This window comes from Protobothrops mucrosquamatus, unplaced genomic scaffold, assembly GCF_001527695.2.
Source record: "Protobothrops mucrosquamatus isolate PMUCROS unplaced genomic scaffold, P.Mucros_1.0 scaffold586, whole genome shotgun sequence".
In the NCBI taxonomy this organism is placed as follows: domain Eukaryota; kingdom Metazoa; phylum Chordata; class Lepidosauria; order Squamata; family Viperidae; genus Protobothrops; species Protobothrops mucrosquamatus.
The window spans coordinates 102,543-115,263 of NW_015386886.1; the positions used below are offsets into that span (position 1 = coordinate 102,543).

At 39.3% G+C, this 12,721-nt stretch overlaps 1 protein-coding gene across 2 annotated transcripts in view; it reads right to left on the reverse strand.

Moving 5' to 3' along the window:
• Positions 1–12,313, reverse strand: part of DELE1 (DAP3 binding cell death enhancer 1) — a 40,638-nt gene extending 28,325 nt beyond the window's left edge. The window contains exons 1-6 of one of the 2 annotated variants that reach the window (XM_015817420.1): positions 12,242–12,313; positions 12,062–12,161; positions 9,101–9,185; positions 8,836–8,971; positions 8,516–8,644; positions 7,394–7,455 (exon numbers count right to left, since the gene is read on the reverse strand). In XM_015817420.1, the coding sequence (XP_015672906.1) occupies positions 7,394–7,455; positions 8,516–8,644; positions 8,836–8,971; positions 9,101–9,185; positions 12,062–12,161; positions 12,242–12,278 (549 nt within the window). In that variant the 5' untranslated portion in view covers positions 12,279–12,313. Of the gene's footprint in view, positions 1–7,393; positions 7,456–8,515; positions 8,645–8,835; positions 8,972–9,100; positions 9,186–12,061 lie in introns of both variants that reach the window. The other variant, XM_015817419.1, reaches the window with a different exon arrangement.
• Between the last annotated feature and the right edge of the window lie 408 nt (positions 12,314–12,721).

The following is a 12,721-nucleotide window of genomic DNA, read 5'->3' on the forward strand; positions in this document are numbered from 1 at the left end:
AGACTGGAGATTGAAAGTTTCGTATCTTGCTGAAATGGCAAAGATTTCGGCTTACTTGAAGAACCATTCAAATGAACAATTTTTATCAATATGGAGAAGATGGATTGTTTATATTCAAAAGAAACATAGAGTGGTAGAATATAATTTAGGTTTTTAGGTTTTTTTAAGTTTGTTTACTTCTATCCTTTTTGGTAGATTATGATATTTTGTGGAGTTAGAGATATTAGTATTTGTTTACTTTTATATGAATATTATCCTGGGATTTGGTTTGGGAAGTCGGGTGGGGGGGTGGGGGGTTTTTGATTGTTTATTGTGATTACTTATGATTGTTTTTTTTATGATGGAAAAATAAATAAAATTTAAAAAAAAACAAACAAAAAACTCAGGGATTCCCTGCGTTTTGAACAGCCCCACCAGAGCACAAACATTCCACAATCCACAATGCCAAATCCTAACCCCCACCCCAGGGCAATCACATTCCTTCACTAACCTCCTTTCCAGCTCCGTTCTCCATGTGCAGGGCAACAAAATAAGTTTGTGGGACTAAAAAAAAAAGAGCAATCCGACCTTCCAACTTCTAGCGGGAAAAAAAGATCTCGCAAAGTTGGAAGGTCTGATTGAACTTTTATTTTACCGGTAGTCCCACGAGCTTCTTTTGTTGCCCTGCACATGGTGGCAGAGAACGGGGCTGGAAAGGAGGTTAGTGAAGGAAAGCTTTGGGGAAGTGAGAAGAGACAGGGAAGGGTCTGCTCTGCCTCACTCCACCAGCATCAGGACACAGAGGCTTGTTTTCGTCAGAAAAAGCCATTTCTCAAGCCCTTTCCTGATGAAAATAAGCCTCCAGAGTGAGTGCGCCTCACTCTTTGGCTCTGTTTTTGCCAGGAAGGGGCTTGAGAAATGCCTTTTTCTGTCAAAAACGGAACTGCAGAGTGAGGTGCACTCGCTCCGGAGGCTTGTTTTCACCAGGAAAAAGCCATTTCTCAAGCCCCTTCCTGGTGAAAACAGAGCCAAAGCATGCCTCACTCTTATTAAGAGCAATCCTGCAAAAACAAGCCTCCAAAGTGAGCTGACTTTATTGAGAGCAATCCTACAAAAACAAGCCTCAGGAGCGAGCCGGCCTTATTGAGAGCAATCCTGCAAAAACAAGCCTCCGTTTCCTTTCACTCAGATGGAGTAGACAAACTCAAACCTGCTGCTGAAACACCTTTCATCCGAACGGAAACCTGAGTCACACGGAGTTTCAAGCAGTCACATGGAGCATTCCTTTCCATTTCTGAAGTGCCCCACTGCAGGCACACAGACCTTTCAATCTCTCTCAGGTCTGCATTTGGATAAAAAGGGTTTGAGCAGCAGCAGCTTGAGTTTCTCTGCTCCATCCCGAAGGAAGAAACTGGAAGTGCAGAGCAGGATTGCTCTCAAAAAGACGCAGGTGCGCTGCGTGCGCTAGCCTTATTGAGAGCAATCCTGCTCTGCACCTCCATTTCCTTTCACTCGAGCCGCTGCCGCTCAATGAATGAGGAGGAGGAGGGGAAAAGTGGTGAGGATTTGTGCCAGCCGGCCAGCCAGGCAAGGACTAGGTTGGGCAGGGTGGGTGGCTGGCTGGAGAGGGGGATTATGACTGCTTAGGTGGTTGCCGCCGCTGCCAGCTTGAATGCGGGTGCAAGGGGACTCACCCTGCGATGCCTCCCCGCTCAGCTGAAGGCTTCGTTCCTGCCCTCAAACTAAGGCTGGTGCACATGAGCGTGCAGCGCACCCAGGCCATGGACGGCATTGGTTCCTGCGCCTGGCCGACTCTGATTCCACACTTTGCCCCATAGGCATGCAAATGAAGCAAACACTTCCCCCCCCCCAGAGAATGGAAGCTTCCAGGGGCCATGATCTTTTTAGCAGAGAATTTGTGTTTGAACTTGCACGATATTACAGCACCTAGGAGTTTCCATTGTCGGCGCAAAAAGCATTTCCAAGCCGATTCTCCTCTCCCTTAAAGAGAAAGAAGCCACGGCAGAGAGGAGACAGATTTTGCAAGGTAAGTGAGTCTGGGGCTGCAGAAAGGGAGGGGGAAGCAGTTGTGGGGAGTGGGGAGAGGAATAGGGTGAATATTGCAAAGCCTCTGCGGTCGGTCGCTCGTAAGGACGAACAACTGCTGTGGCGCTGCAATAGTTGTAATTTTGGGATTTGCTCGTAAACACTAGGGGACGCTGATCATGTAACTTCAAACGAGCGTTAAGTGAACACTCGTAACTCGGGGATTACCTGCAGTGCTTCCCAAACCTGGGTAAATTACCCAAAATTGGGTAAAATTTAGATACCAACGCACAAACCCGTTACCCAATTACAATTAAATTATCCAATTTAAATTGACTTGAAGTGTTAGGATAATGAAGGAAAAAGCCTGGGAAGCACTGCAATAAAGAATATTAATCTTGACAGCCAACTACACATATCTTCTCCACATCTTCAGCTCTCAAAAACTGAAAGTGATCCCCTACAATTGGACTTGATAGAGCAGAGGCCCCCAACCCCCAGGCTGTGGCCCACTACTGGGCCGTGAGCCATTCAGAACCAGGCCCCCAGAAGTGGCGGGCAAGCACACATGCGTATCCCCACTTACGCGAGCAGCCGGTGCCCACCACTCGCACAAATGGAGCTCCGCACACACGTTTGCCAGCCGCTCACGGGGAACCATCCCTTCTCCCCCCCCACTGGTCCACAAAACTGGAAAGGTTGTGGAACTCTGTGATAGAGGACTATAGTATATATAGGCCTATACACCCATTAAAAGGGCCAGGTTTTTGAGGTGTAAAAAAATCAAACCAAGATAAATCACTTTAGAGTTCTTCCACCTTTAACATAACATATAAGCAGAAGTGCCCAACCAGGGGTGCGAGATGATATTCTAGGGGGTGCGAAAACTTGGGATTTCAAAATTACAGTATATATGCATAATTTGTTGCTGTTATTTTGAACTTTTGTAAGGGGTGCGAGAATATATCAGAAGCGTTCTAGGGGTGCGGGGTATAGAAAAGGTTGGGAACCATTGAGATAAGCTATACAATTCAATTGAAAAACAAACTAATTTTTTTGAGGGGAGGATAACAACACAAAATTAGAATAATCTGGCTCATAAATGTGCAAATCCTTAAATTAATAATAACTGGTGTGGAGACAAAAACATATGAAAAACGGTTGCAGGAATTGGGTATGGCCAGTCTAAAGAAAAGAAGGATTAGGGGTGACATGATAGCAGTATTCCAGTATTTGAGCAACTGCTACAAAAAAGAGGGAGTAAGCTTATTTTCCAAAGCATCAGAAGGCAAGACAAGAAACAATGGATGGAAACTGACCAAAGAGAGAAGCAACCTGGAATTAAGGAGAAACTTCCTAACAGTGAGAACAATTAACCAGGGGAACAGCTTGCCTTCAGAAGCTGTGGATGCTTCATCACTGAAGGTTTTTAAGAAGAGACTGGACAGCCATTTGTCTGAAATGGTACAGGTCTCCTGATTGAGCAGGGGATTGGACTAAAAGATCTCAAGGTCCCTTTCAGCACTATTCAGATTGATTAATACTTTGTTGAAGCATCTTTTGATTTTATGACAGCATCCAGTCTTTTGGGGGAGGAGTCTATCAGTTTGGACATCTTGGTTTGGGAATATTTGCTCAACTCTTCTTTGCAAAAGTGTTCCAAATCTGTCAAATTGTAAGGACATCTCTTGTGCACAGCCCTCTTCAAGTCACCCAACATATTTTCAATTAAATTCATGACAAGGCTCTGGCTGGGCATTGCAAAACTTTAATCTTCTTCTGGTGAAGCCATTCTTTTGTTGATTTGGAGGTATGCTTTGGGTCATTGTTGTGTTCAAAAGTGAAATTCCTCTTTATCTTCAGCATTTCAGCTGAGGCCTGAAGATTTTGCTCCAAAATTGACTAATATTTGGAATTGTTCATAATTCCCACCACCCTGACTAAAGTCCCATTTCCAGCTGAAGAAAAGCAGTCCCAAAGCATAATGCTGCCACAACTACCATGGTTTCCCAAAAGTAAGACCTACCCTAAAAATAAGCCCTAGCTTGATTTTGGGGGGGGGGGGTGAGCCCAATAATAAGCCCTAATTTTGGGGCGAGGTACACACCTAAAAATCAAGCTAGGGAGGGGGTGGGTCTGTGAAGCTCCCCCCTGCGCCCTGCACTTACTTACTTTGCAGCCAGGCCTCTCCTTGCCAGCCCATGTCTTCTGCAGCATCCCTAGGCCTGCAGTTTGCAGTCAAAGGCTTTCCAGAAGGTAACTGCAGCCGAGAACCGAGCTATGGATTCAATCCATAGCTCAGTTCTGCAAGGCTTCTGCAGCAGAGAATCGAGCTATGGAGCTTGGTTCTGGGCTGCAGTGGCCTTCCAGAAAGGCCTCTGACTGTGAAATGCAGGCCGGAACTCCATTCTCAGCTGCAAAATGAAGCTGCTCCTTTAGCCGCAGAAGACATGGGTCAGGTGGGTGGGGCTGTCAGTGCCAGAGGCGAGTAGAAAAGACAACCCCCCACAAAAAATAAGACTTGGTGCCTCTTTTGGAGGCAAAAAAAAAATAAGACTGGGTCTTATTTTCAGGAAAACATGGTATGCTTCACTGTATGTATGGCATACTGCTGGTGATGCACAGTGTTGTTTTTGCACCAAACATACTTTTTGGAATTATGGCCAAAAAGTTCAACCTTGGTCTCATCAGATCACAACACATTTTCCCTCATGCTTTTGTCAGACTTGATGTAGCTTTTTGCAAAATGTAGCCAGGTTTGGATGATTTTCTTCCTTTGAAAAAAAGGCTTCTGTCTTGCCACCCTATCCCACAGCCCAGACATATAAAGAATACAGAACACTGTTGTCACACATAGTACACAACTAGTACTACAAGTACTTGCTAGTATTTGAAGATCATGGCTTTTGCTGTAAGAGGGAACTGAGTAAATGTCAGAAAAAAATCTACCAAACCAGCTAAATTTATATGGGCTTGATTAGAGTTACTTTAATTGATGGCAACTGACAATTATTTACCATCATTTTGAATGTGATTGGCTAATTCTGAACACAGCCACATCCCACAATGTGGCTGCAAAAGTGTGCATGCCTTCTTATAATTAGGTATGCACACTTATGCAGCTACATTATTCTAGTTTTTTATTGTTATTTCCCCTCTAAAAGATTTGCTTTTCAATTGAACTTGTTTGTTATATTAAAGATGGAAAAAACTGACATGGTCTGAATTTTTTACATCTCAAAAACTGGGCATGTTAAAGTGATGTGTAGACTTTTTATATCCACTGTATAGACTCCTGCTTCTATTTTACCACAAATAGTCTTCAAAGTGGCAATAACAATAAGCAATTTTATCTTAAAATACCTCTCAAATCTATCACAGCACGTTTCTGAGAGCTCTAACATAGAGTAAACCTTGATCACATTAAGGAGAGATGCTGGATGGTATGAATGATTCTTCATTGTCAGGTAGTCAACAAAAGTGTTATGCAGTAATATGCACCAGTTAGCTCTGCTGGATATCTAATACAATTTGCTTATTTTATCACCTTGAGCTTCCCAGAAAAAAGGAGAAATAAGGGTTTCACAGCAACAGAAGTGAAGCCACAACAAGGATTGTTTTGTTTTCTCATTTCAGAAGCCTACAACAGCCTTCACAGATCATTAGCTCTTCTACAAATTCAAGCAACCATAAGATTCCAAAGTCTTTTCACCACAATGGAGAGGAGTAATGTTGTGAGATGACAGTTAGGTAATAATATCTATGATAATTTCTTACATTTAGGAGCAAATTATTGAGCATATATATTGCCTTTTGTTTTTAGAGCCTAAGATATTGAATCTGTAAAGCGCTACATGGTTTGGGTTCAAGGTACTGAATCTCTGAGTTTTAAATATATTCTATCAACTTCCTCTATCCAGTGTACTTGGTGTTTACTCAAAAGTAATCTCACTGAATTAAATATCACCACAGCATTAACAATCACTTTCTATAAACCAATGTTATTCCAATTTCTTGTTTGGATTTTTATTTTTTTTTGAGATATGATTCTAATGAGCCGTGGTGGCACAGTGGTTAGAATGCAGTACTGCAGGCTACTTCTGCTGACTGCCGGCTGTCAGCAGTTCGGCAATTCAATCTCACTGGCTCAAGGTTGACTCAGCCTTTCCTCCTTCCAAGGTCGGTAAAAGGAGGACCCAGATTGTTGGGGGCAATATGCTGACTCTGTAAACTGCTTAGAGAGAGTTGTAAAGCACTGTGAAGCGGTATATAAGGCTATTGCTATTGCTATAATTCCATCTCCTTTTTAAGGTTTAAGTGACCAACTCATTCATGAGGTAACTAGGAGGCATATCAGTGTATTTCAGCAATAATACGTGTCTTTTGATTATATCATATACCCCAGAACCAAAATTTTATTTCCTGGCCGTAGTTATAGGGAAAACTAATTACTATCAATACATATTATTATTTGATATTAAAATCAATTTTCTTTTAAAAAAATAAAGTTCGGAGAGTTAAAAACAGGCTGACTATATTAAATCATGATAATTAAAAATATGTATTTTTTATTTCAATGCAAGTTTTTCTCATTCAAAGCCAATTATTTCAGCATTGATTTGGTGCCATCAAGAGATGCAAATATGTGATACATTTTATATTCAGAAGCCAATATTTGGACATGTTTTTATGCGTGTGTGTCTAAATAAATAAAAAAGTAATTGGTCTTAGTTATTTTATTCTTGATATTCTATTTTATCGTAAAACTTTTTTTAAAAATTAGCATCTATGTAAAATTACTTGAGAACAATATATATATATATTTTAAAAGGTGAAATGGTAGCTGTGGCATCATTTGTAATGTTTTTTTTCTTTTATCAATCCAATTATTCTATTATTTTGTTTTAAACCTTTATTCTGTGTTGCTAGCTTTACCTAATGTTTTTTCTGCTAATAAAAGCTTCTCCTAAATGTAATCCTGTATTAGTTTTTCCTACAATGTCTTTTTACCTAATATGTCTTTCCAGAACTTTTATCCATGCCCTTTTCTTTAAGTGTTGTCTCTTCTATCTTTCCCCTAAACTATGTTTCAATCTATTAACTATTCTAGCTTAGTCTCAGTCAAGCCATTTTTGAGGTCTGCCTTTTCTTTTCTACCTTGTGAATCTCTTCCTAGTAAATTTTTCACCAGCTTGACTCATATTTTAATCTTAGATTAGATAAAGCTAATAAACAGAGAACTCTAGGATACTAATCACTTATGTAAGCTCATACTGTAAAAAAAGTATGCTTGTAATATTGTAATAGCAAAAAAAGAGCAACAAATGAATAATAAAGTCTATTCCACAAAACAAAAATAGCAGAGTACCTTCAAATCCAATAGAGAGGAATCTGATTCAAAGCTGGTACTAGGTAGGGAGACAAAATTCCCTGGAATAAAAGATACATTAATGAAGGATTAGGTTTTAGGGTAAGAGTTAATCCCTATTTACCTTATTGTAGCTACTCTCTTATTTTTCTGATACTCTTTAAAACGAGCAACATTCACATTTTTCATTAACCAATTAGTGCTGATTTCAATTTAGTAAATTTAGTAAATTTCTTAATAAATTGTCATTGTTTGCCTAACATCTATTTTTTGCAATGGTACAGTGTCTCCTCCTTGGGCAGGGGTTCAACTAGAAGACCTCCAAAGTCCCTTCCAATTCTGTTATACTGTTACCCCATTGTTGCAAGTAAGTACTACTACTCATTAATGTATTAACCTCTCATTCTTACAAAAATAAGAGTACTAATTTAATACAAATTTCCTATTTCAATATTTTGGCTTAACAACTTGAAATCTAGCCTTTCTGAAATCAGTTTCCAGGCTAGAATTGACCAGAGCTTTGTAGTTATAAAATATTATGTGGCACTCTTACAGAGTCTTTCCAAGATACAAATTAAGTAGTTTTATTTGACATGGCAGGAGTATTAAAAAGTATAGTCAATTAGATTTCTGGTGCAGCCTGATAACTTACTATCATCTTATTCTGAAATATAAATAGCACCTTTCTCTGCATTATTTTTTAGAATTTTTAAAAACATTTTTTATTTATTTCCAAAGTTAAAAATACAAAATAAAAAGAAGAAAAAAAAATCAACAACAAAACAACAAAATGTAGGGGGAAAAACAATAAAATGTGTACAAGTAACAAATATATTATTAGTTATTTTTTTCAACATTCAACCAGGGTGGACATTTTATGTTTAACACTAATGTTAAATAATATTTATTGTTATTTTTCAGAATTTTTAAAAGACCCCATAACTTTTGGTTCTGCCCACTCTGGATTTTTCCTGCAAACTTCTAGAGGGTAGTTCTCAACATGAAACTTTAAAAATGGACTTTATTACAAAGCAAGTCAAAGTCAGCTTGCACTGGACCACTTTTCATGTCCTACTTTTTTGATAATCAAAAGTTTTGCTTTCCAAAAATAAAGGTTTGTACCTGTTTCCAAACAGAGCTGATTTTTTGGCCAAGAACAATTGCTAGAAGATAGATTTTTCAGTGAATGGCCAGAGTCCACTTCCAAAAATTGTTGGTCCTCTTTTCCGGTGCAAGGAAATAGAGCTGTGGCTGAATGCAGATAGATGCACATTAAAATTAATAAACATACTAAGTATATTTTATTTTTTTAACCTTTTAAAAAGGGATTTACTTCTCACAAAACAGAATGTGCAACTCACAGGAATCTTGCCACATTGATTCAGTTCTGCTGTTTTATGGAAGAAATTATAGCCTGTTATTCTAGTTTATAAGAAACTTACCTGAGTGATGATGTTGGGACAAATCAGCAATCTGAGGTTCTGACTGACAAACTTTGATGTTTCTTCCATCTGGTTGAATAGAATGCAGCCAGTGGGCCTGTTTGGTTAATTCCAAAGCAAGAACAGCCAATGTACTCTAATAAAGGACAAAATGCATTGAAATTATAGTAATGTCAATAGCTTACATATGCCTTTAATCTCATAATGACACATCTTTTATTGGTTGAATAACCAAGGAAAGTTGCAATCATACAAGCCTGCTTACCCAAGTAAAGGCTTCTAATGGAATATAGCAGTAGACATTCCTATCTCCAAAGGTTTTGTGCTGCTGATGCTTGCCATGCCAGCTTCTGAAAGAGGAAAAATTACATAACTGCAGAATATATACATTTAAATAAAAGGGAAAAAAAAGTAGTCTACGAGGCAACTCATCTAGCAAAGCAAGGTTATATGTGGACTATTGCAAAATGTGCATACAGATTTCTTAACTATAGCTTGTCATCATTAGAACTATATAAATATCCATATTTTACTATATATTTTACTATATATAAATAGGATTAGAAATATTAATCTTAAATATTAAAAAATACTTTTTTCTTCCGCACAACTCACACCAAAAGTTCTTGGCTAAACCTTTAGCTTCAGGAAGTTTTCAAACTACAGGTTGAAAGTTTTAGGCAAATAATTATTACATGGAGCAACTATTTTGACCGTGAAGATTATTTTCTGATTATTGATCGCACTGCACAAATCACAGAAGACTGGGGCTTATCATGCAAAGGACACCTGAGAGCTGCCTACACATTGTTAGCCTATTAGCCTATTAGCCTGATAAGCAAACTCTATACCAGACACCTATATAATAAATTGACTGGATTCAGACTACATATTGGCTGATGAGCAAGCGGACTTCTGCTATCTATGGACATGCCCTCGTCCTTCAGTACTTGGCTGAAAAATATATAACTAAAGCAGGCTCCACATTATACAGTGCGCTTATCGATTTCAGGTTTGCATTTGCTCTAGTTCCCAGAGCAAGACTTTGGGCAAAGCTTCTGCATACCACCGACAGATGGTTACTATTGCTCATACAAAACCTTTGTCAGAAATCTAGATTGAAAGTTCACTGCACTATGCAAAGGCTACTATGCCAATGAGATTCCAATTTATAGAGGGGTAAGGCAGGGATGCATTTTAGCTCCTTTGGTGTTTAATTTATATATAAACCCACTTGTGGCCAAAATGAACTGATTAGAACACCACCTTCCTCAAAAGTTAGCAAACAGGCAAAGGTCCCCCCAAATTGGCCTTATTTACTCCAATGGAAATAGGAAGAAAGAAAAAGATTGCTTGTCTCTTTAGAGCTCACATCTCCCATGCCTGGAAAATCCTACTTCTGTAAGACCTAATAATTATAACAATGCATTCAATTCTGCAATTTGTTTGTGGAAGAGAATGACTGGTATATTGTGAGAATTGGCTTTTTAAAAAAACACACATTTTATAGTTACTTAATGTTAATTATAAAGTATGAATATGACATATAAATATTAAATATATTCAGATTACATGTACACATAGTAGAATCTTTAAATTTGGTTTGAAATCAATTTGCCAAGTCTACATTAGGCACTAATGTTTATCTATCTCTCTTTTTTGTTTCTATCCCTTTATAGGTAGCACTGTATCATCTTACGTTCCACAAATATGGGAACTAGACATTACTTTAATGATTTTTTCTTATGAATGAAGGTGAATATACAAGTCCCAGGATAATGTTGCAAGATCCTATTTGGGTTGGTCAAATTTGAGTCCAAATGCTTGCAAGAGAAAACCTCTGGTCCCGGTGACCAACCCAGATTGGATCCTGTATTTTTTTTCTTAAATGTTTTGCTGTCAAGACTCTTTCAACTTTTAAAAAATGAAGGATCCCAAAAGAGCTTTTGTTTGCATTGATTATATTTATCTAGATATACTGTACTAAAAATGAAAAATGATGCATTTGTAAATATTTGAATTGTGTAAAAACGTTTGTTTGTTTGTTAAGAAACAATCCTTTAAGAATAGAATCACGTTTTAAGAAACACTGCTTTAATATGTCTTGGTTACGACAATTCATTAGAAACATAAACAGCATTCAATTAATATGAACCAAGTATTTAGAGCAGCATAGCTCCTTCATGAAACTCAGAAATTAGTAACTTTTATTTTAAATTCATAATTCCTTGGAGGTCATCGAGTCCAACCCCCTGCTTAGGCAGGAAATCCTACACTATTTCGGACGAATGGCTGTCCAGTCTCTTAAAAATTTTAATCCTCAGACCAGGGCAGGAATCCTCAAACCATCCCAATTGATCCAATCTTTGTTTGAAAATCTCCAGTGATAGACACACCTCTGAAAATGACACCCTGAGCAGATGGGAGTTTTTTTCCCCTGCCAACGGCAGTTGATTTCACTGCCAAAGCAGTGGTAGCACTTGCTCCCTAGATGTGACTGATAGCAACTAGGAATGACCCCAAATGACTCTCAGATGACAGCATTACTTACCTGCAAAAAGGAACCTTGATGGTTGTAATTGACATAAACACTGAGAATTGGGTGCTCTGTTAGAATGCAGTATTGCAAGCTGATTCTGCCCACAGACAGGAGTTCAATCAGGAGTTCAATCCTGACTGGCTGAAGGTTGACTCAGCCTTCCGTCCTTCCGAGGTCGGTAAAATGAGGACCCAGATTGTTGGTGCATTTGTAGACCACTGAGAGAGTGCTGTGAATCCCTATGAAGCTAAATATCAGTTTAAGTCAAGGGTCTTCAAACTTGGCTCTTTTATGACTTGTGGACTTCAACTCCCAGAATTCATAAAAGGGCCAAGTTTGAACACCTCTGGTTTAAGTGCTATTGCTATTGCTAATTGGAGTCCACACATCTTAAAAGTTGTTGAAGTTGAAAAGCACTGTTTTGGCTAACCCATCACACCATCCAATTAATTTCGACCATTGGCCTCTCCGAGCGCTCGAGGAAGCGACGAGCCACGTTTCTCGGACTGCTCAAAAACCTATTCCCTTCCCCCCTCAAATACAGAGCTTGGGAGGAAAGGCCCTCTCGTGCCCTTCTTTTACTCCTATCTGCACTCTTCCGCTCTCTGGATGGAGCCGTATAATTTAAACGTTAAGTTTTACCTCTCAGGGCACGGGACCGGACGGACGCCGGCGCCCGGGTCTTACCTGTTATCCGTCTGCGTAGATTCCTGGCCGAGAAGCAACGATTCCCCTTCCTGAAGACGGGAGCGGAAAAGGCCGGCAACCGCTCCTCCAGGTGATCTCACTGAGCAAGGTAAAAGATATACATCAGGCCTAGGTGAGAAAAAAACACGCACGCAAACCTCTGACAAAAGATAAGCGAACCTCCTCGGCTGAAATTCCACAGCCAACGCCATAACATCTTCCTGCGTTGGGTCGGCTTAGACTACTAGACTCTAGACCAGGGGTAGGCAACCTTGGCTCTTTTATGACTCGTGGACTTCAACTCCCAGAATTCCTGAGCCAGCATGTCTGGCTCAGGAATTCTGGGAGTTGAAGTCCACGAATCATAAAAGAGCCAAGATTGCCTACCTCTGCTCTAGAGCAAGAGAGCACGCGCTTAGGCCATAGGCTGCATAAACTTAAAAATGTAGACGGTACATAAGCAATATGCTGCGAGTTTCTTTAGAATCTTTTTTTCCCTTCACAAACCAACTTATTTCGATCTCTTTTAGGATATTTTCTATCCGCAAGATTTTTTCTTCGCGTTTCTTAACATTTATTTTTCCTTCTTTGGTCTGAAATGAAAAGAAATATTGAGGAAACAATCGAGGATTGTACCTTAGTGACTTGGAAAAACTAATC